Source organism: Acomys minous (genome assembly GCF_964271855.1).
Source record: "Acomys minous genome assembly, chromosome: 3".
NCBI lineage: Eukaryota > Metazoa > Chordata > Mammalia > Rodentia > Muridae > Acomys > Acomys minous.
This window is the reverse complement of record NC_140485.1, coordinates 35921893-35944675: the sequence shown is the minus strand read 5'-3', so window position 1 is coordinate 35944675 and position 22783 is coordinate 35921893. Positions and strand designations below refer to the sequence as shown.

At 41.9% G+C, this 22783-nt stretch overlaps 1 protein-coding gene across 1 annotated transcript in view; it reads right to left on the bottom strand.

The window, feature by feature from the left end:
- RYR3 (ryanodine receptor 3) overlaps positions 1–22783 on the bottom strand; it is a 529413-nt gene that overhangs the window by 8811 nt on the left and 497819 nt on the right. Inside the window, exons 87-98 of the mRNA XM_084776329.1 lie at positions 19970–20074; positions 17965–18046; positions 15983–17313; positions 13757–13815; positions 12752–12923; positions 11770–11856; positions 10019–10219; positions 5464–5594; positions 1770–1812; positions 1169–1296; positions 767–827; positions 305–451 (exon numbers count right to left, since the gene is read on the bottom strand). Coding sequence (XP_084632455.1) covers positions 305–451; positions 767–827; positions 1169–1296; positions 1770–1812; positions 5464–5594; positions 10019–10219; positions 11770–11856; positions 12752–12923; positions 13757–13815; positions 15983–17313; positions 17965–18046; positions 19970–20074 — 2547 coding nt within the window. The remainder of the gene's footprint in view (positions 1–304; positions 452–766; positions 828–1168; positions 1297–1769; positions 1813–5463; positions 5595–10018; positions 10220–11769; positions 11857–12751; positions 12924–13756; positions 13816–15982; positions 17314–17964; positions 18047–19969; positions 20075–22783) is intronic.

Genomic DNA, 22783 nt, shown 5'->3' with positions numbered 1-22783 from the left:
GTGAATTAGAGTCATGGAGGAAGGGGTAAGTCCATAAAAGGTACCCAAAGTGATTCTGATATTGTCCATTACTCTGCTCAGCACATCCTTACTCCCCTAGTTAGTTTTTAACAGTCCATCTTCAGTTGACTATGGTTTTGGGGAAAAAAAAAAGAGTGTTACTAGTTCAAGTATTTGGCCAATAAAGAAGCTTTACACCCTATGACAAATTTCTTCTTTACATATGCCAACATACTATTTTCTTTCTTTCTTTTTTTTTTTTTTCCCCTATACGTTCTGTTCCAAGACAGTAAAAACCTAATACCTGTTTGCCATTGTGAGTTACAGATGACAGGATCGTCCTCAAGGTCTTAAAGCCCATTGCAATATCCAACAGATGAGCAGCAAAGAAGAAGTTGTTGTAGTGGCCCAGGACAGACATGGTTGTGTACCAGGCAAGGTAGAGAAAGGACTGTGGAAATGGGAAAAAATTGACAACTTTTCAGGCACTGATGATATGATGGCTCATTAAACTACCATCTTTCCCTCATTTGGGGGCACAATATGAAGAAAAGAGGCACAGGTACTGGGATGCTTTAGTGTCCCCAGGTCTTCAGTGGAGGCCAGATCATGTTACACCAGTACACAAGGCACCATCTTAGGCTGTGATCCATGATTACCCATGGAGGCTGCTCATGGAGGTTCAGGGCTTGCTTATTCCCTGCAGCATCCAATGAGATCCCTGACTGGGGCATAAGATCTTGTTTTTTCTGGTACTATTACTTACGTTGTCAGTGAAAACCACCCCCAGCTTCCAAATATGGTACTTCATGTCGACGGAACTTAGCCTAAAAGGGGACAATAATTTCATAACTTAATAAATGTCAATGTTAATTAAGTGTTTAATAAAGGGGAGATATCCTAGGGTTAATAACATAAAAACAGTTTGGACTTTTTATCAAGTTATATAGGTTTTTCCAGAGGCAAAGAGTGGTTTGAATCATGAACCCAGAAACTTTAGTCTTTGAGCTCTTTAGAGCATAAGAATTGATTGGCCATGAATTCTTTAAAGCAGTTATTAAAAAAAAAAAAAAGACATGCTTGTATTCCCCCCTCTAGCTCACTGGAGAGGAATGGGAAACAAAGAATTTGTCTTTGCCACTTGGATTTGAACTCCTCAGCTCTGTACCATGACACCAGAGATGCCGCCTCTGCTTTGGTCTCTTCTACTGGGCTAAAGTCAAGGGCATTTTTGTCCAGCCCCAGGAGTTCAGCGATGCGCTCTGCTCCATAGAGGTCTCCATACTTGTTGATCACCTGAAGCAGAGAAGCGAGAGGGTGAGCTGTAGCTACCCATTGACCAGCTCTTCCCTAGCTTGAGGGCTTCGGGGCTTTGTTGCGCTCTGAGCTTTCTCAAAGGGTTAAACAAGATACCATTCAAAACTGGCAGGAAAAGGAAAAAGTAACCCCTAGAGAGAACTAAAGAGATGATGGCAATTAGGTAAAAACTTCTTTTTAAGCTAGTATCTCTTTGGAGAGAAAGAAAAGCCAATGTGGAGAAAGCAGCAGGGGAGGGGGGTAGGTAATGGGGGGGGTGGGGGTGGGGCGAGTGGGGTGTGCAGGTGCCAAAGGCAGACGAGTATGAAAGCAAAGCAGGAGGCCACATATGCAAACCCGTCTGCAACTGAGTCTGCTTCAGACACCATCATAGCCTGACTTCACGTTTACTCATATTAGCACATGAAGAGTGCAGGCAGCTCGCCCACCCCCCCCCCCCAGACAAGGCTTACCTTTCTCTTCACAAATTTGTCCCAGTAGTTGTTAGGAAAAGATCTGAAAACGAAGATGAAAAGAACAGGTTCCTAATTGTTAACTTCAAGACAAACCCATCAAGAAACTTCTCAGTCTGAATGTCCATATCTGGGATCTCTGGGATTTCTGTTGAGCTCACTGAAGAATTCAAACCTTGCCTGAAGTTCAGAGTGATCCTAGGGCACCTGCTGTACAGTTCCTCTGCTTCGTGTCAACTCTGAGACACTTGGAAGGCCACTCTGCAGGCTCTCTCAAAAGGGTGGTTAAGAACAAGGACACGTGATGAGACTAACAAGAACGTGTTCCTGGCTTTTTTTTTAAAAACTCATCCTGCTCTACACACACACACACACACACACACACACACACACACACCCCTGCTCCCCTATCCTGGTATCACACTCTTGGACAAGTCTCTACCACAGGCTCAGAGGGCCTCCTGAGTCACCTCTGCTGTTCCTTGAGGGACACAAATACAGCTGTTTCTTGACCCTTCCCTGGATCCCAATATACAGCAAAAACAGAAGCCAGAAGGAAATGAGTGTCTGTCATTCCATGACTGACAGTGACTGCAGAGATGGAGCAGGGTGATTGTCCTGGGATACATAGACAAACTCTTACATCACAGTTTCCCAGCCAGGAGGCACTTTGGCTCATTTATACAGGAGTTTTATTGACCCCATGATTCTCTACTCACTTTTCGTCATAGACCCCCAGGGTACCTACTTCCTTCCAGGACTTACCTCCCTTTCTTCTAGAGGCGGCTTCTCGTTCCATGACAATTCTAGCCTCCCCAGGGCATCATGTTTCTCTGCCTGGAATTTTTTCTAGTTCTATTCCAAGTTTGTTTGTTTGTTTGTTTTTCTTCTCATTAAAATAAAGAGGAAAAAAAAAACTAACCAAACAAAAACTTGTCATCCTTGGGAATATTAGCAAAAATGTGTTGCTTCTAGGCAGAATGAGCTGCCCCTTCCTGGGAGGGACTCCCACGGGGCTGCCACTGGAGCAGAACCAGCCCTTGGTATGTGAAGTCTTATTGTTATCCTTTATCTGAGCCCTTCTTTGTGGGTTTCGGTCACACAGCAGTCTCCAATTCTACGTACACCACCAGTTCATGATAAGAAAGTGAAGACCTGCTTCTATTCAAAAGGGTGGCAGTCTTGAGGGCAAAAAAAATTTCTCACAGATTTGTTTTGCTTGCTGTTAAAATTGTTTATTCATCTTAATCTGCTAATTGCCAATTAAAAACAAATGCTGGTATTAGGGAATAAAATGCTAATAGGCATATTTATACAATAAAAATTATTTTTACTCTGTGTGCATTGCTACTTGATTTTTTTTTAATGTATCACATTTAGAATCTACAAGAGTAAAAATCAAGCCAATTTCCCCTACCTCTCCTCCTGCCTTGTTCTTGTCTCTTTTTAAGGTAGCGTTTCATTATGTAGTTGTGACTGACATAGAACTCACTACATAGACAAGGCTAGCTTCAAACTTAAAGAGATACTTCTTTCTGCTTCTAAATGCTGGGATTATACATGTGGCTCATCATCTTATGTACAAATATTCTTCAGCATATACTTTGGTTTCATGGTCCTATTCTTGCCCTGTGTAGAATAATCTACATTAAATGCTATAGGGCTCTGTGTAAGACTGTTTCATGGTCATGACCTTATCTTGGGCTCAGTATTTTCAAGCCCCTCATTAGGGCTAAGGCCAAGAAATTCCTTGATGGTAGAGCATACAATTAACAGACCTGCAGGCAAAAAATGCATAAAAAATATGCTGATATCCTTAGCCTCTTTAATTATTGGGGAATATACAATGAAGTACCGTTGCACCCCTGCCAGATCATCAAAACTATCTGACACTAACAGGTGCTGGCAAACAGGTAGAAAAGTAGAAACAAGAATAAAGAAAGAAAGAAAGAAAGAAAGAAAGAAAGAAAGAAAGAAAGAAAGAAAAGTAGAAACTCTCTGTATTGTACTGTTTATAAAGTTTACTGGAACAATTATTTTCCATATCCTACTCTTGAGCAAATTCCCTTCAAGAAGAAGAGTTCTTTCACTTATGCACAGATAAAGGGATTTTATGGCAGTACTGTTTGTAATAGTGGGAACCAGAATCATCTAAAATATCTACAGTCAAGAAAATGGATTGATACTTTCTTGTATATCCATTTACATGGAAAATATAAGTTTGGAGGATGACTTAGTCCCCCCCCAAAAAAAATCAACATAGGTGACCACCAAGGGTCAGAAACAACATATAATTATGAATAAAAGATTCTCTATCAATATAACGTACATAGTATGACAATTCCGTGTGCATAGGGCTTGGAATATTTAAAGTGTAGTAATGTGTTTGGAACAAGGAACAGGCTAAAATGTAAGTTAAAGCAGGACAATGTGTCCATAAGTGATGGCACTAATAACTAACTCAGGATTAATATCATTAACCATTGATGGATATTAGGGACTATAATAGTTGGGGTTGGGCAAACATGACTGGGAGGATAACAGGGCTTTCAAACTTGCAACAATGTTCTAGTTTACTCTGTTGTTTGTTACTCTATTAAAATATGCATGCATATTTTATAGGTCAGTGTGTGAGTGTATATTTTACAATATAAAAACAGGAATACTCAAAGTGGATGATAGGCACCGAGACTCAGTAATTCTATGTAGCACAATAGGACATACAATAGTCTACAACAACTAATTATCAACTCAGAATAACTAGAGAAAATGTAATGGTTTCTAGTACTGGAAGTAATATTTGAGTACACTGAAATGCCAGTTACCCTGATTTGATAATATACATTGCATAAAGTGCTGAATTACAGCCCTCTTCCCATAAAATAAGTAAATACTATATCACGTGTCATTTAAATTTTAATTTATAACTAAATTTTAAGAAGAAAAAAGCATCTATGCATGATATGTGGTTGAGTAAAGTTAACAACAGATTCCTCCATCCCATAATGCCTTTGCTGTGAGAGAAAAACCAGCTTTTATAAGAGTTGCTCTACTTGTTTGTGTATTTCCCTGCTCACAAATAAACAGCACTGGCTGACCTCCTTCTCGGAACACTACAGTGCATTGTTCACACTGTCTCAGGTAAGTTCCAGAAACAGAACTGTCCCTTTCACTAGCACTTTCACAATGTATTACCATTGTCCCAGACTCACATGTCCTGCAAGATCACACAGAATACTTCTTGAAGTAGTTAATTATTTACTATTATTCAAGATGTCTGAGAACCACCTTTGTTGTTTGTCCTTGTATGAGGGGATGGGCAGGACTCTACAGGCAGGGACAAAAGTGGGGTTTTTATTGCTCATATTATTTCCCTCCGAGCCCCCCCTTCCTAGAGGCTGATGAGTTTGGCTGTTCTGTATAGACCTGCCTTGCAATTTCCTTAACCATTTTGACCAGGAAGTAATTTCTTCCTCTGGAATCAGGGGCCTACCTAATATGCATATCTTAATTGAACAACTGAAAGTTCTAACACAGTTGTCTTTGCTTATATGCTCACTCCTATTGTTCTCACTAAATAATTTATCTCACAACTTTCATAGTTGTGTGTATATTGGTATTAGAGCATGCCATTTGCCCATGGTGATAACACAGACATGTTTGCTTTTATAGTGTTGGAAAGAGGAGCACTTACGGTGTGTTGATCACCAAGCGGTCCCACTGCCCCTTGATGTCATCTTCAGATGGCTGTTCGGTGATATATAAACCATCAAACTCCAGCTTCCTGGCAATTTCTTTCTCCCTTTTGAATACCACCAACGGTACCTACAGATGAGAAGGCACTCATTACCTCACGTTTGTGTCTAATGCACCTTCTCCTAGGGCCTGTCACAGCCAACCTTCTGGTGTAATGGCAGTAACATTTTTTACTGGGATATGATATATATTTTAATATATATTAAATATATGCCCAGTGCCCAGGCCAGAAGAGAACATCAGATCCCGTGGAACTAAGGTTACAGGTGGTTGTGAGCTGCCATGTGAATGCTGGGACTCAATCCCAGGTCCTCTGGAAGAGCAGCAAGTACTCTTAGCCCAATTCTGGGATTTTAAGGTAACTAGTTATCTGGCCAATGCTAAATCTCATTCCTTGGCCAATACATACACCTACCCCTCCAAAAGTTGAGCTGATCCGAGACACTCCTTATGGTTAAACAGTTGACGCAATAAGTCACACAAGAGTCCTGAGAGTACCATGTTTATATCAGTTGCAGGCCTGAATGGGTTTTGTCTACTAGGATTCCCAGCTTAGAACTGAACCAAGAAATAGAAAGGACAATGAGCTATTCTAGAAATTGTAGAAGTTTCCCAACAGTCATCAGTGGCGATGGTCATATTCATGTCGTGGCCTAAATGTGCATGAAATGTGTTTCTATAGTTACAGTGATATAGTTCAGAGGATTCTGTGCATACTTGTTACATACTGATGTTTTCTTCTTTCCATAAAGAGCTACAGGGAGGCAGCAAACTTGCTTCCTTCTGCTACTTCTCCCAGTCATTTCTTACACAACAGATCTGCTTATTTGTGGGGGACACATTCCAAGACACCCAGGGAATACCTGGAAACGTGGATAGAACCAAACATGTATGCACTATCCTTTCTCTTAGATATACATGGATTAAGTGGCCTTTTCCATCTTAACTGCCTATTTCATATTGTGCCTTTAAATTTTCCAGGCTGGGGTATGTAAAACCAGCTCATGCTTCTTTTTTCATCTCCCCAACTTCAAGAATAGAAGATGCTCTTACAGTAGATCTCAGAAACTTCATTGGATTTTTTTTTCTTTCCTTACTAAGAATTGTCACACCTTCACTTGGACACTTTATGGCTTCTCTTTGGCACTGCAGAATTTCCAGTGTGAGTACTCTTGCACTTTGGATGCCACTATTGAGTAAAGTAAGAATTATTTGAATATGAGCAATGTGAAATCTTGAGTCAGTGTGATGACTGAGAGGGCTAAGTGCTTTCCTTCTACATCGGTAGTAGGTAGATGTACAGTGTGAATACATGGCACAAAGGGCGATTCGTGTTCCAAACAAACTAGAATAGGATGGTATATGATTTCATCCCACTATTTAAAATGACATATAACTTAACATTGATGTGCTGTTTATCAAATTTTTACTTTTTTTTTTAAAGTTTACTGTAAGTAGCTAAAACCATGAGTTAACAGGGGATGGGGTTGGTGTGGTACATAATTGTAACTTTTTTTTAAATAGGCTCTCACTAGTCCAATCTGGTCTGGAACTCATAATGAAGTCCAGGATGGCCTCAAAACTCATGGCAGTCCTGCTACTCCATCATCCCAGATACTGCAATTAGAGGTGTTCTACCCTAACACCCACTCATGGAAGCATGGCTATTGTGGTCAGTCTTCACTACCAGCTTCATGTTCACATAGGAAAACACTGTCTGTGAGGACATTGCCACAGAGAAGGCCTGCCCTGAATGCAGTGGAACCATCCCATCGGCAGGAAATGGGGCTGAATTAAAAGAGGTAAGCAGAGGATGCCGGTAGAATGGCGGCGTCCCTCTCTGCCTCCTGGTCCTCAATCTGGGCAGCCTCACACTCCTGCCACCTCTGGAGCTGCTCCCACTGCCACACCTTCCCCATCACGATGGACTAAATCCTCAAACCAGGAACAGAATAAATGTGTCCTTTCCTAAACTGCATTTACCATGTATTTTGTCACGGTAATGGGAAATTAACCAGTCAAGTTAATACAGCCAGAGGTCAACCCAAACAGGGATAAAGAGTGATCCAAGTGCCGTAACTAGTGCACTAGACTTAGCGAGGTCAGAGAATGCTGCTGGAATCCCAGGAGATGAGAAGTCGGAATAGCTAGACCCCTTCTAGCTAGCTAGCTAAACAAACAAACATTATAATTTACACGTGCCTGGGCATCTCATTTATTTGGGATACCTCTAACTAACTGGTGACATCCTTGGGACTTTAGTCTCCAAATTACATTTTCATATTTTTCCTCAAAGGTCATCATGTTCACACCAGCTACACTTTGCTATTTCTGAGACAGAAGGGCAAGAATAACTTGTAAAAAGTTACTTCTTGACCTCTTTCCCCTTGAAAAGAGCAGCCAACACTGAAGACCAATGATAAGAAGGTGGCGACGGGGCTGCCTCCATGTATAACACACCATGAGGAATCAGTAGCTGCTGCTGGCTCAGGAACTGAAGCCACTCTGCTGTCTGTTTGGAAGACTCTAGAAAACAGTGCGATCACCAACAACACGTAGTCCACTCCTGATGTCTGGGATTCAAATGTTCTTCTCTGTCCTTCATGGAGTCTGTATGCTTTTCACATTTTAATCTACGATATCTCTACAGGCTACTGTGCATCTGCATCTCATCCTACAAGTTCTTGAATTTCAGATCCAGAAACAGCAAACATCCTTCTGGGTTTACTGTTGCCCTTTTTCTGAGTATTTTTGTACATTTGAACTCATTTATTTTCCTGGAGAGTCAGTTATTATTACAATACTCATTTTCCAGGCACAGAAACAGCACTAAGGAGGTTACATGGCACATGGTCATGAGTTCTACCCAGGCAGCCTGGCTCCTGAGTCCATGTTTTAATAGGTACAGAGGCAGGCTCAGTACAGCAGGACCACACATGTTCTCTCTAGAAAGGGAAATGGAGTTCTTACATGGTGCCATTTCACCAGGAGAGGAAAGGGACAGAAAGATAGAAATGAACTTCTTGGATTCTTTCCAAGAAGATAACTTAGTGTATAGTTCCCCTAAATAATAAATTAAAGGGGAAAATGTAATGGAAATAAAGTATTTATAAAGAATCAAAGTGATAGTAAACTTTGATTGTCAACTTGACAAGACTCAGCATCACCTAGGAGACACCTCTGGGCCTATCTCTGAGGGTGTTTCCAGAGAGGCTTAGCTAATAAGGAAAGATACACCCTGAAATGTAGGTGGTACCATCCCATGGGGTCCTGACCTGACTAAAAAGGAGAAAGTGAGTGGATCGACAGCATTTTCTGTCTTCTGCAAATGTAATATGACCAGCTGCCTCACCTTCCTGCTACCACAGCTAGACTGCTTCTTGCTGCCATACCTCCCCCACCATGGTGGGCTGTACTCTCAAACTGATTCAAAATAAGACAACATGTATTTTTACAGCAACAAGAAAAGAACTTATATAATCAAGGTCTAGAAACAGAAATAAACACAGAACACAAAATTGAATGATTGAAGATTGATGTACCTTCAGTCATGTCTAAAGATGGCCCAAATGAATGAAGCTTCCTGACTCTTGGCCTGAGCAACCTCCAAATGCAACTGTGAATCTGGGCTGACATGTGACTTTAGCCAACAGAGTGTGGTGGAATTGGCACCGACAATGTGTTAGCGCTAGGTCTATTCCTTAAAAGGGGCTAGCAGCTTCCACTTCTGTGATCCTGAGGGAAATCCTAAATCATACAATAAGTCCACATCCACCTTCTGTGGAGATTACATGGAGAGGCCATGTGGAGAGGGAGACACTCTGTGACTACATGGAGAAAGAAGCTCTACTCCAGCTGAGACCCGCTTCCTAGCTGTTCCTCTGCTAAGATGCCAGGCCCAGACAGTACATCTTTCTTGTTCTCATCCACTTGAGCTCCCAAAAGGTTGAAGACACAATCCTCTCACATGGAGGACAGGAATGACTGACTGTCCTCTCAGCCCACAGAATCAGAGAGAGAGAAAAAAATGTTGCTTATTTAACCAAGTTTGGAGTGGCTTGTTAATAGATAACTAAAATGGGAACACATCATTGAGATCCGTCTCGGGTCTCAAACGGTTACAATCTAATGGAAAGGTACTTTTATAAAGACCCAACAACAGCTAATCAGAGATCGCAAGAAACTCTCCTGGCTAATTTCACTTGTGCCTTAGCCCGCTGACTCAGATACTAAGAGGGTGCCTGAAAGTGCTTCTCCTACAGTAAGAATTAGCTTTGTCTATAGCTCACTTCACAGATTCTCACTTAAAAGCCTCAAGTTGATAACTGAGATCCTGGCATTGTAAGCAGATCCTGGGTGATAGCACTCTTAATGCCCCACCAGCCTTACTCTCCTAGCATCTTAGAGGACAAAGAGCTGGTGGAACTCAAGATGATACTTCTTACTCAGAGAGCCATAAAAGAATTAGAGTGACAGATGGCTAGAATGCTCACCTTCAGGCAGTAGTAGCCCACCACACAGACCAGAGAAATGACAGTGTGGACAATGGCCAAGGCACGCAGTGTTGGTGCCATATACCCAGTGCTCTCCTGAAGAACAAAGAACACCATCGCTTCTTCCTCATCATCATCATTAAAGGAGTTCCACAAATTTGCCACATCCTCTGTTTCTTCCTCCAAAGGTTCTTCAGTGACCTGTCCCGTGACACACATCCATAACCATCAGAAGGAGCCTGAGCCACAGCTTTTTCTATAGAGGTTATATTATTAATACATGCAAATACTACCAACCTGACTTTACCTGCTGAGTAAATGGCCTTAAAGTAGCTAACTGATAGGAATCCCTAGTGTGGGTTGGAGAGATGGCTCAGTGGTTAAGAGCACTGATCTCCCTTGCAGAGGACCTGGGTTCAATTCCCAGCATCCACATGGCAGCTCACAAGTGTCTGTAGCTTCAGGATACAACAGCCTCACACAGACATACAAGCAGGCAAAATGCCAATGCACATAAAATAAAAATGAATTTAAAAAAAGAACCCCCAGTGTTTCTAATAGTTGCAAAAGAGAACTGGCCAGAGACAAAATCTATCTCTTGAAAGAAAGCAAAAGCACATTAAAATATGGACCTTTTCCTATTTGTGCTGTAATCCTACGGTGAGAGACAAGGCAGCAACAGGTCTATGTGGCACACAAGCACCATTCATACACATCCCATATTTTCCATTCCTCCTCTTACTCATGGCTTCTCCTTCTGTTCCTACAAATGGCTCTTGGTTCTACATCTCTCTAGCTTTTATCCTGTAGCTTCAAGTGCCTGATGGCTGTCTTCGCTCAGATGCCTGGATTCCTCTTAACCTTTTAAACTAGGCTACACATCTTACTAGAGACTACTACTTCTCTTCTATGGGCAACAGAAGTCAGTATTTTGTCAAACTGAAGGTGGATGTAGAGAAAATATTGTGTAACAAATTCGACTGTTAGTTTTAATCAAGAACCAGCAGAAAAAAAGCAGACTATGTCAAGAACCTAGGACAGGTCTTTAATAAATTAACAGCCATTTACTGCCAGGCAATGTTGGCATACACCTTTGATCCCAGCTCTTGGGAGGCAGAAACAGGCGGATTGATGTGAGTTCAAGGCCAGCCTTATCTACAAAGTGAGTCCAGGACAGTCATAGCTACACAGAGAAACCTTGTCTCAAAAAACAAAACAAAACAAAAGAACAACAATAAAAAACCCCAAAGAAACAAAAGCCAATTATTTACATGCTGGCATCATTCAAGACTCATTCACTGGTATTCAAAATCTTCAATTATGGTGAGGGGAACCTCAGGAACTCTTACTAATTCTTCTTTCATGATGGTTTCTCATGTGTGTTAATAGTGATGGGTCCTATTCTTAGCTTATTCCTCAAGGAAAGAACTGTATTCATTATTTATTTCAAAATGCCCCATAGTTCCTATCATGGCATCTAGCATACAGGGTATATTCAATATTTGGAGATTAAAACTAACAGGAATATAAACTGTTAAAACATCCCTTGATTTGCTTCTCTTGTCAGCATTCTCTACATTTCTCCCATCACTGAACATTGTACATATTTTTAAAGATCATTGTTTTGAAATGTTTTGACATTAAATTTTTGCTCCGATTAAGATTAAAACTTTGGTTATAGTTTCCCCCCACATATGGCATGCTTAGTCTGGTGTATATATATAACAAATAACCAGTCAATGGAGTATCACCTTATAGAAAAGCAGGATGAAGTTGATAGCGAAGGCTACAAACAGAGCAAGGAACCTCAGGTTGTAGAAATTCCTGGCCAGGTAGTGCTGAAAAGAAAAGGACAGGCAGACATAGAAGAGCCATGGGTAGGAAGGAGAACCGCCCTTTCTGACACTGAAAGATGTGCCCTGGGTACAGGTGTATAGAGATGTCTATGCTTCCGTTTCCATTCCTCTAGGGCAGCGCTGGCCTTGGAGAGTCACCAGAAGTGCTGATTATTTAAACGTGGCTTAAGAGAACGCCTGAAGGAATCTTACCTTGGATCATGTCCCAGTAAACCAAATCTCTCAACAAGCCACCAGCAGAGGGTCAAGCAGTTCCCTTTCCTATATACAATGCAGCCAGAGTGTAGCCCTAGAAACCTCCTTCACCCCCTTTTCAGAGTGCACCATTTTCCTCACTGCCACCTTCCCTAGAAAACTCAGCACTTGGGGTGCGGGGGGTGAGGTGGTGGGGTGAACCTGCAGCTGCTGGGGAGTATTCAACACTGCATAGGGGTCTCATTGATGGCGCCAGCTAAAATATAATCCTGGTTGAGCAGCAAGTGAACCTCAGGTTACAACTTATCAGAAAAAAAATTACATACTATACTGGGGCTTGCTTGTACTTACAGTAACAATGCTTGGGGGGACTAGTTGAGCAACAAAATCTAATACAGAAAACTTTTTTTCTTTATCCCTGTTGATTGACTTATTGAAATTTTGGATTTCCCTGATTCCCCACACAATGCACATACATCTGCTTGGGAGTGGTGTCCAGGTTAAGCCCTCCCCCATTTCCTTCAACACAAGAAAAACAGGAAGGTACACAGAATGAGGAAAAGCATGGGAAAGAGAAGTGGAGGAAGATGTGTAAGGAAGAGTGACACAAATCAGCGGCCAGCTCACTGAGGTCCACAGGCCAGCGCCTCTACTAGGAAGGGACAAGGGCCGGAGAGCTCACCAGTAACTTGGTCTGATAGATTTCCAGCCCTTTGAAGAAATTGGCCATGAAAGCTTCTGGCTTCTCGGCCTTCTGACCGCGCCGTCGTGTCTTCTTTACTGTCACTTCCGCCCACAGGTACTCCGCTTGTCCCTCCTCCTTGATTTTGTCCTCCTTTTCTCTGTATTCCATGCTGCAAGAGTGAGATGCATACTCAACACCTAAGAGAGAGGCAGGCCCAGCCTAGTCCTTATCATTCCCGGGGCATGAAATCTAGATGTAATGAGTAGTGACCATTTCGATGATTCAACGTGAGTTTGTACTGTTTTGGAATTAGACTTCACAACTCTTTTTAGTACCTTAAAAAAAAAAGTCCTTTCCTTACTAAAATCTTTCTTAGGATTAGCAACGGTACCTGCTCATAGAAACATGGGCAGGAATTACATGTGGTGTCTGAAAGACCTAAGCATAGGCCTGTCATACAATAGGTACTCAATGTGGAGTTGTTAGATGGGGTTAGTTGATAATTTGTCCAGTCAATGAAACCCTGATGTACTATTGGAATCATAAAGTTAATAAGTATACTACAGAGTGGAGGGAGAAGAAGAAGGAGAAGAAGAAGAAGAAGAAGAACGAAAACGAAGAAAAGAAGAAGAAGAAGAAGAAGAAAAAGAAGAAGAAGAAGAAGAAGAAGAAGAAGAAGAAGAAAAACAAAAACGAAAAGGAAGAAAAGAAGAAGAAGAAAAATGAAAACGAAAAAGAAGAAGAAGAAGAGGAAGAAGAAGAAAAACGAAAACGAAAAAGAAGAAAAGAAGAAGAAGAAGAAGAAGAAGAAGAAGAAGAAGAAGAAGTAATAGTAGTAGTAGTGGTGGTGGTGGTGGTGCTGGTATGCCCAGGGCTTGAAGAGTACCCGTTGCCTGCACTGATAGAAATCAGGCTTTCTATTCCCATAGTTAAAGAACGGCAGCTGCTGTCAGGCATTATCTACCACAGCAAGCAGGGTAGCCCACACAACCCGGAACTTACTCAGCCTTCTCAGATTCAGCTTTTCCTTCTGCTTCATGCATTGCTTTCATCTCTGCTACCTAGATTAAAAAAAAAAACAAAAAACAAAAAACAGCAACCAGTCAAGGGTTCCTCAGAGAAATAAGCTCAGGACGAGCCATTCTCTTTTTGCTTACAAATCCGAGTGATTTTGTGTTAAGCTTCATCCAACCTTCACCTCTGCCACCCTCTCCGTGCCCCTTCCAGCTGCTCTCAGGATGGCAGGATGTAAAGTGTCTTGCTAGCCATCAAACCTGCTGCTCCAGAGAGATGCCAAGACAGACCCCAGGCTTGAAAATTCAATTTCCCTCCTACTATTTACTCAACTCAAGCAGGACACTTATATTCAAATCTTCAAGGAGCCCTATGGAGGCAAGAGGGAGCTAGGACACAGATCACAGCATTTCTCATCTGCAATTGTTTCCAACCTGCCTGCCTCCAATCCTCTTGTCACTTTCCTGGTCCCTCTGGCTGATAGCCACTGCATGTAGAATAAAACCAAGCTCCCCACTGAGACCCGCCTATCCTGTAGGGTCCTGGCTTTCTTTCCATCTTCGGTGTCATGTAGCACTATTTGACTTATCATTTTTATGTTCAAATGTTCCAACCTTTCCTCTCATAGAAAGGAGTCTGATTCTTTCTGTGCACCAGGGACTTTTGGGAAGCCTCACCCTCTGCCTGGATCATGAGACCCTGGCTTCCCATATGCCTGTCACTCTTTACGATTTGGCTTGTATCATCATACCTTTTCAAGAGCCTTTCTTGCTGCCCTGTTTATAGCAGATGATATCAGGAATTATATATCCCTTCAGAGGACCTAGATGATTGCACCATGTCCCCTCTAACCCATTAGTTTGTTTATTAACCTGAACAAATGTCACAAATGGTAATTATCTTATTTTCTTGTTATTGTTTCCCACTAGAGACTAAGCTCCATTAAAGCAAAATGGTTGCTTTTCTTGTTAACCAGAACACAGTCTAATGCGTGTATACCTGAATTAGTTTCTATCCTTTTTCAAATGGCCCCATATCATGAGACTATCCAGGAGCAATGCAAAATAAATGAGACAGTAAGAACTCGTATGCTGGTGCCTCTCTCCCTGGCTCGCCACACCTCTCCTCTGCCTTTCCATTTCCATTTCTACCTTCCTAGCACATTTCTTACTTGCACCAACTTGTCCAGTGTCTGTCTTTTCTTTTCTCCTTTTTTGCTTTTGTTTTTTTTGAGACAGGGTTTCTTTGTTACTAAGAGCCCTGAGTGTCCTGGACTCTCTTTGTAGACGTGGCTGGCCTTAACCTCACAGAGATCCACCTGCCTCTGCCTTCTAAGTGCTGGGATTAAAGGCCAGTTCAGTGTCTGTCTTTTCTATAACATTACAAGGACAAAGGCTTTCTCCACATTCACTTAATTCTCAGACCCCAGACCAGCAGCATATGCATGATAATGCTTCAGTAGGGGACACTGGAATTAATGAATGGTTGGTCTTTGTCTGAAACCTCACTTGTTCCTCTGATGCTAAAATGGCACCATGAATTAGATATTGCAAGAAAAGGGGACATGCAGAACATCTCATGGCCAACAGCCTCTAAGTTACTTTTGTCTTATCCATTTGACCTACTTGACTGACTCAAATCCTAAATTATAAAAATGTTCCTGGCATGCTCAGACTTGCTGACATCATAGGCTGTCAATAAATAGTAGCAATTATCATCATCAATATCACATGAGGTTGCTAAGTATTAGTGTTTAGTAACTTTTCCCGCTAATGAAACTCTGATATTGGAATTATAAGGTTAATAAAGAAATAGAATATATCAACTGTAGAGCTTCAGGTGGAATGGAATACATCAGAGCTTACAGGACATGTAGAAATACTGCCTCGTGAGACATTCCCTCATGCGTTACACTTGGTTCTCTACGCTTTCACAGAAGCAGCCTGCACATCATGAACACCATGAAAGTCTGAAGCAGGTGAAGGTGTCAGGTGTTAAGTTCAAACTCTACAGTCCTCTTGGTGACTAAGCCCTGAAACCCCCATCGATGGCTCAATTGCCCCACACATGGCCAATCTGGAATGTCAGCGTGACAATCCTATCAGAACTAGTGTTAATGCAGTGTCGCTACCTGGGCAAACCATGCTGGTATTGACTGCAAGATATAGTTACAGTCACTTGGGGATAAGGACAACAGACAGCAATTGTGCTTACCTGTGCTTTCCTTTTCTTCCGTACAGTACTCTCTAATGTTGGGGGTTCATCCTTTCCGGTAATTTCAGAGAGGTCACCTAATCCCACTTCAGGCCCTTGCTTCAAGCCACCATCTTTCTTCGCATGGATTCCAAAGAGGTCTGACATAATGTCTGTATCTCCTGTCTCACCCTTTACGAAGTGGACCAGCTCAGTGGTGACACCTGCCTCAGTTACTTCTGCCCTGTCAGCTTCCATTGCATCATCATGGATCCCAAATTGGGTGGGGTCAGGCATGTCACCTAGGATCTTGGTCACTCTGATGTTCTTTGCTCCTTCGACAAGGCCCCCACCAAACACCGTGTTCCAGAGGATCTGAAAGATTCCTCCCAAGATAGTGAAGAGGAACTGGAAGAGGCCCACGAACAGCATCCAGAAGAAGGAGAAGAAGACTTTCACCAGCTCCTTCGCACTCATCTTTTTCACATTCCTGTACTGTTTCCTGAGGTTCTTTAGGGTTGCCCTCTTCAGGAAGTTGGTGACATTTCTCTTTGCTGAGGCACAGGCCATGGCAAATGCAGAGGAAGGCTCAAAAGATTTGTCTTCCTCTTCCTCCCCTTCAATTTCTACCGCATAAGCAGAATCTTCACTCTCTTCTTCTTCCTCTTCTGGCCTGTCGGTTGAGTCAGATTCTGAGATCTGAGATGCTAATTGCATCTCAAAGATTGTGTCCTCACAGAAGTTCACAAACAGCTCCATCTTCTCTTGCTCCCCGCCTTCATTGACAACATCAAAGATGAACTGTCGCTTTGATTCCTTCACTTGAGGCTTTTCCCACTGAGTTCGACTGGATTCACTGATCTCAAAATAAACACGCTCAATTTTCTTGGCCCCACCCATAATCTCAATTCGACCCAGGTACGGTTCGAAGTAATTTAGCACACTTTCTGCTGGGTCCAACAGACACTTCAGGCGAGAATCATTGGGCATGTGCTCAGAGAGATTTGTCAACAACACTGCCACGTTGAACCCAATGTCTTTGGCTGGCTCATGGAACCTCTCTACAAAATCCACATAATTAAACATGTCGTTCTCATCAGCTTCAGTACAGGAAAGGAGAAAGTCGATCTCTGACTGTGTATATTGCTTTAGACCTTCCATGGCTTTCTGGAACTCTTTCCTGGAGATGATTCCTTTACTGTCTGGGTCGTATTCCTTGAAGGTGTCTGAGCTGGTTAAGTCTTTAAGTTTCAAGAACATGTCAAAGAATTTCAAGATCATCTCTACATTAGTAGATGACTCTACCAGTGTGTCAACCATCTGCTTTCCAATAGTCCCATTTACCACATTTCCTGTGAGGCAGGTTCAAAAAGACATACAAATACACAAATGAACCCAAGCTATCATGGAACTGGACAAATAGCTATTTTTAGAAGACTTATGTGCCACAATTAGTCACTTCATTTCTGACCATAATGATTTAAAAATAGGAGAGCAGCAAGCCATAACAACTACCCCACCAGGAGCCAAGGGAGAAGAAACCAGGGTGAGAGAAGGAAATGGCCACATCAAGGCCTTGTTCCTGCCCTGGGGCCTATGAAAGGTTCCACTATCAGATCTCTGGGAATATGTGGGGACACATGATATTCCCTTTGATCCCCTTTGACCTGGGAAGGTGCCCAAGTAGATGGCTGGCATACACACTGGCAGCCAGATGTGTCGAAAAGCAATGGGGAGAGGGAGAGGACAGGGAGGGTCAAAGCTTGGAGGTTTTCCCCAGTTCATTCTGGCTTTCCTATTGGCATCAAATGAGTTGGTTTCAGGCTTTGTCCATCAGACTATGTGCCCCTCGCTCATTTTTTTTTCTTTCTGAAAATTTGTAATTCCAACCAATGTCTTAAGACATCAGTGTCCTGCCAGAAGGATACTCTCTGTGATTAGTAAGGTTAGTGCTCAGACCAATTACAGTTGTGTGAATGCCTAGTTATAGCAAACAGCCCAACCTTCCAGGAGGGACAGAAGCATCACCACCATGTCCTGAAGGAGATCCAAGAGTTCCTTCAGCAGCTCGATCTGACTGGAATCCTAGAACAGAAACAGGAGATACCCCTGAGCTATCTGATCCCTCAACAGAGTCCAGGGCAGTGAGCAAGGAGGGCCTGCTCTGGAAAGGTCAGGTGGAGGCTGCATCAAAGGCAGGAATGATCTCCCTTCTTGCTGTGAGTGAAGGTGCCTTATATCCACTGCCTGGGAGTACAGGGAGCTCATCCACCAGAGATCCATTGCATTCTGCTTGGTCCAGATGTGGAAGATACATCCTCATCCACCAAAGAGCCTTCAGGTACCTTCTCAAGTTTATTCTGTTGTTTTCTATACTGGAGAGCTACCTACTGTGAGCTTCATGGAGATATTGTTGTGATCCAACTAAGGAAACATTAGATTGCCGACTAGATTCTCCTTTCTTTCTCCATTAGATCACCCCAGTTATAGTTGGTCGTGATCAGGGTACCACTGAGTCCTTAAAGTAATAGGTAAGCACAGCTACTCCTATGGATGGTTTCGATGTTCTGCTTGGTATTAACTTAAGCAATACAGGTAGAGTATTGGAAAACCAGATTTATGCCACAAACCCTTTGTGAAAGAGCTCATCTAAGGGTGAAATCAAAATTAGGAAGTGATGCTTGCAAGGATAATCTGAAAGCAATATTTGTCTATCTATCTATCTATCTATCTATCTATCTATCTATCTATCTATCATCTATCATCTTTTTCAAGACAGGATTTCTGTGTAGCCCTGGCTGTCTTGGAACACATTCTGTAGACCAGGCTGGCTTTGAACTCGGAGATCCATCTGCCTCTGTCTCCTGAGTGCTGGTATTACAGGCATGAGACACCACCAGCTTGAAGTCAACTTAAAAAAATGTTTCCTGAGTCACACTTCTTTTATCAATTCTCAGTCTCTCTCGGAAAAGGCGTAACTCTTTGCCTAGCCATTCAGTTTTCTGAGGAACTTTTCTCTACCTATTGTATATCACAGCTATATTGAAAACAACAACAACAACAACAAAACTAAAAACTGGTACCAGGACAGACTATTGGAGCTGAGAAGAGGCCTCAGAGGTCCTCCCTTCCAACCTGGATATTTTGTAGATGATGAAGCCAAAAGCCAGAAGTGGGGAGTAACTTTCCAAACAGTCATTGATGAGGAGGTGGCAGGGTAAGGGCTCACATCTCCAGAGCCTCTCCACCACACTGCCATGGTTGACAAAGACACGGACACATTACTGCCAAATTAGCACTCCCCCCAGAACTCTCTTCCCAAAAGGCCAGAGTCAAAAGGGGAAATATGAAGGGTTAAACAGCACATTCCAAAAGAGAGGAGGCAGGTGTAATAGCCTTGAAAATTTCGAACGTACATTATTGAAATTAACACTGCAAATGTCCCTCTAATCAGCCTGAAACACATCTTGAAGTGTTCCCTTGTGTGTTGCCATGGAGAGAGGCAATCAGCTACTACATATGCTACATTTATTCGCTCATCATAAATGCTCTGAGTGATTCTGATTCATCTTGCCAGAGAGATGGGGAGAAGGAAAGGCAGAGATGGATAAGGAGGGGGAGCAGGAGGAGAGGCATTTGTGGATGTCAGGGACATGCAAGGTTTGACAGGTGAGAGAGGTTGGTGTATTGTATCCTAAAATGAAGTCAGTGACAAGGAAGCCAATGGGATTAGCACCATGGAGCAGTGTTGAGGCAGTTACAAAATAACAGGTTGGTGGGACACAAGGAAGGAAGAAGCTGCATTCATGCAAAAGCCCCTCTGGGGACCCCCCTGAAAGCATTCATCCCTGTTTCCCATTTTGGTCCTCAGTTTTAAGAATGAGACCTAATCTGCTTGGCTTTTCCAGCCTTTGATTAAGCAGCCACATCCACAAGGGGAAGTCCAAAGGGTGAGATTTAAACCGACATTCCACAGCAATGAAATATTAGGGGAACAGGCCACAGTACCTGAGAGAGCTTCATCTGCATGTTAGCAAATACATGGAGGAATCCGACCACTGCATCCCACAGCCTACTGTGAGCCAGGCTCTGCTGGTTCCCGATGCAAGGGCCCTGTAGGGAGGAGACAGCCTGATTCCACAGCACCAGTTACTCATAGGACATTTGACCCAGGGTTATGTGTGAGAGAGCCTGTGTGTGAGAGCAGCACTTTCAAACTCATATATTTCGTGATTTGATATTCTCCCAAGGTATTCTTCATTCTTCCCAATTATAGGATATCCTATCTAGGTGGAAAATTGGGGTTTCACCGCCCGTGATTTTCTTTTAGCTTCTGAATGAAGAATATAGTTAACAAAATAGTTAAATACTATTTACTTAGCATCTGAAGGGCATTCTTCTATGCCAGTGGTCCTCAACCTTCCGAAATGCTTCTACCCTATAATACAGTTCCCCGTGTTGTAGTGATTGCAGGCCATAAAATTATTTTCATTGCCATTTCACAATTGTAATTTTGCTAGTGCTATGAATTGTAGTGTAAATATCTGTGTTTTCTGAATGTCTTAGGTGACCCCTGTGAAAGGATCATTTGACCCCGAAAGGGCTCAGAAGCCACAGTTTGAGAACTACAGCTCTACCCTCTCTTTATTCATTTCTTTCCCTGAAGGGTCTTCTAAGGAAAAGAAGGGCGCTAGATACAGCATGAAAGCCAGGAGTAATCTACCTGTTGTTTTCAAGCAACATAAGTGCTGCGACCCCTGACTAGTCAGGGTTTAAAGTCTCAGTAATAATCCCTATGATAAACTACTTCTAGGATTTTCTTACTAACTTAAACTTTAGATATAATACCATCTCAAATAGTTTTTTCTTTATCAAAGCCCAATGTAGTTACCAGTTTGCATTTCCATAATAATAACCTTCCTATTTGTGGCCTTCCTTAAGTCTCCTTCATAGTCCTTTTAAAAAGTCTTTAATCAATTTCTAAATTTCTCCTTGATAAGAAATATCTCAAATATCTCAAATATCTCAAAGGGATACACATATTACCTCGAGAATGGACAAGTCTTAGTAGGGTTCCCAAGGGACAGTTGAGAGGAAGAAATACCACCTCCTTTCCCAAATCACCCAAGCATGCTTCAGAGTCAGTGTTTATCTATGCCGCGTTTCTGGTCCCCAGCAGCCACTGAGTTCATTTTGGTAAAATTCATCTATCTACCTTGGATGAGTTTTAATGCAGCTTACCTTTGCTACATTTTTAAGGTAGTACACCAAGTTTTGCACTTATTTTTATGAGAAAATAAAATTTGAGTAAGCCAGTTGCCTTGTGATATGGACATTGAATGAAAATCCAATTGCCTGCCTGCCTGCCTGCCTCCCTCTGTGTGTGTGTGTGTGTGTGTGTGTGCTGGGGGTTGAACCTGGGGCCTCACACATACCAGGCAGAAATTCTACTATTGAGGTATATCTTTAGCCCTTTAAAATTATCTAACTTTGGAGACAGGGTCTTCTTAACCAAGCTGGCCTTGAGCCAGCCTTCTGCTCTAGGCAGGTCCTGTACTTGTGATCATCCTGCGTCATCCTTCAGCTAATGTTTTTCACAGAACACGTTTCAACTCCATGATATAAAAAAAGAGTCACGTTCTGAGATTTATTCTTGACTTAAAGAATGGGAAGAGAAGGAAATCATGGGACATGAAGAGGGGATGAAACAGTTCTCGTTTCTTTTTTCTTCAGTTGTAGCAAACTGATAGAATTGTTGACATTATTTCTCATGAAGTCTTCCACCATCTTATCTCCATGGCTTTCCCAAAGGACAAATATATATCCTTCTTTATTTATCTACAGCCTGTATGTCTGTCTGATGACACAAATCCCTGGGGTTTAAAAGAGCTTTCTCTTCCATTGAACTCTTACATGTGTGTGGTTTCTTTTATTTCTTTGTTGTCTGACTCTGAGTCTCAGGATGTTGTTCAGACTATCCTCCATCCCATTTCTACATGTTTGGTGCACAATACAAGTGACTGTTTCAAATCATATTTGATCATCTCATGTCAAATGTTATTCAACATGTACATGCGTTTTCAACTATGCTGTGGGCACTTCCATGGTAGAGACAGTATCTTACATTCTTCCCAGGAAGTACAGAAAGAATACAAGCTAAATGGCTTATTCAATTAATAAAGGAGCAAATACTTTACTCATGAGTTTTCTAGTTAAGATGAAGTCACAACTCTGCTTCAAAAAAAATCTTGTATCCCAGAGGGCTGATATCCAGTTATACCTAAAAATATCATTCTTCTCTCCTCATAGTAGGCAAATGGTTGTAGGAAATTAATAGAAACTGTTATATATAGAGAAAGAATACTAGCGCATTAAGACATTCATCCAGAGAAATCTACTTGATGTTTCCTGACTTGATATCACTCCTTCCATACTAAGAGCTCAAAGATTCTGGATTTTTGTTCTTGTTTATTTGATTTTGTGACAGTCTCAATTTGTTGCCCAAACTAGCTTCACATTCAAGATTGTTCTGCCTCAGTCTCCCAAGTCCTGGGATTGTAGGCATATGCTACCATAGGTAAGCTGGATTCTGTTTGTTTGTTTTTTTCCATTTTCATCTCTACTAGGATACTGTTTTATGTTGTTGTTCTGTAATTGTATCTCCATGATTACTGAACATCAGGTATCGATATATCATTAGATATTTTAGACTGAAGAATTTTACATTGAATACATTTTTTCTTTTGTTGTTCATTGAAAGTTCTAAGTCAAGAAAAGGAAACAGAATGCCTTATTTTGGTTTGGTTTTTGAGTCAGGGTTTC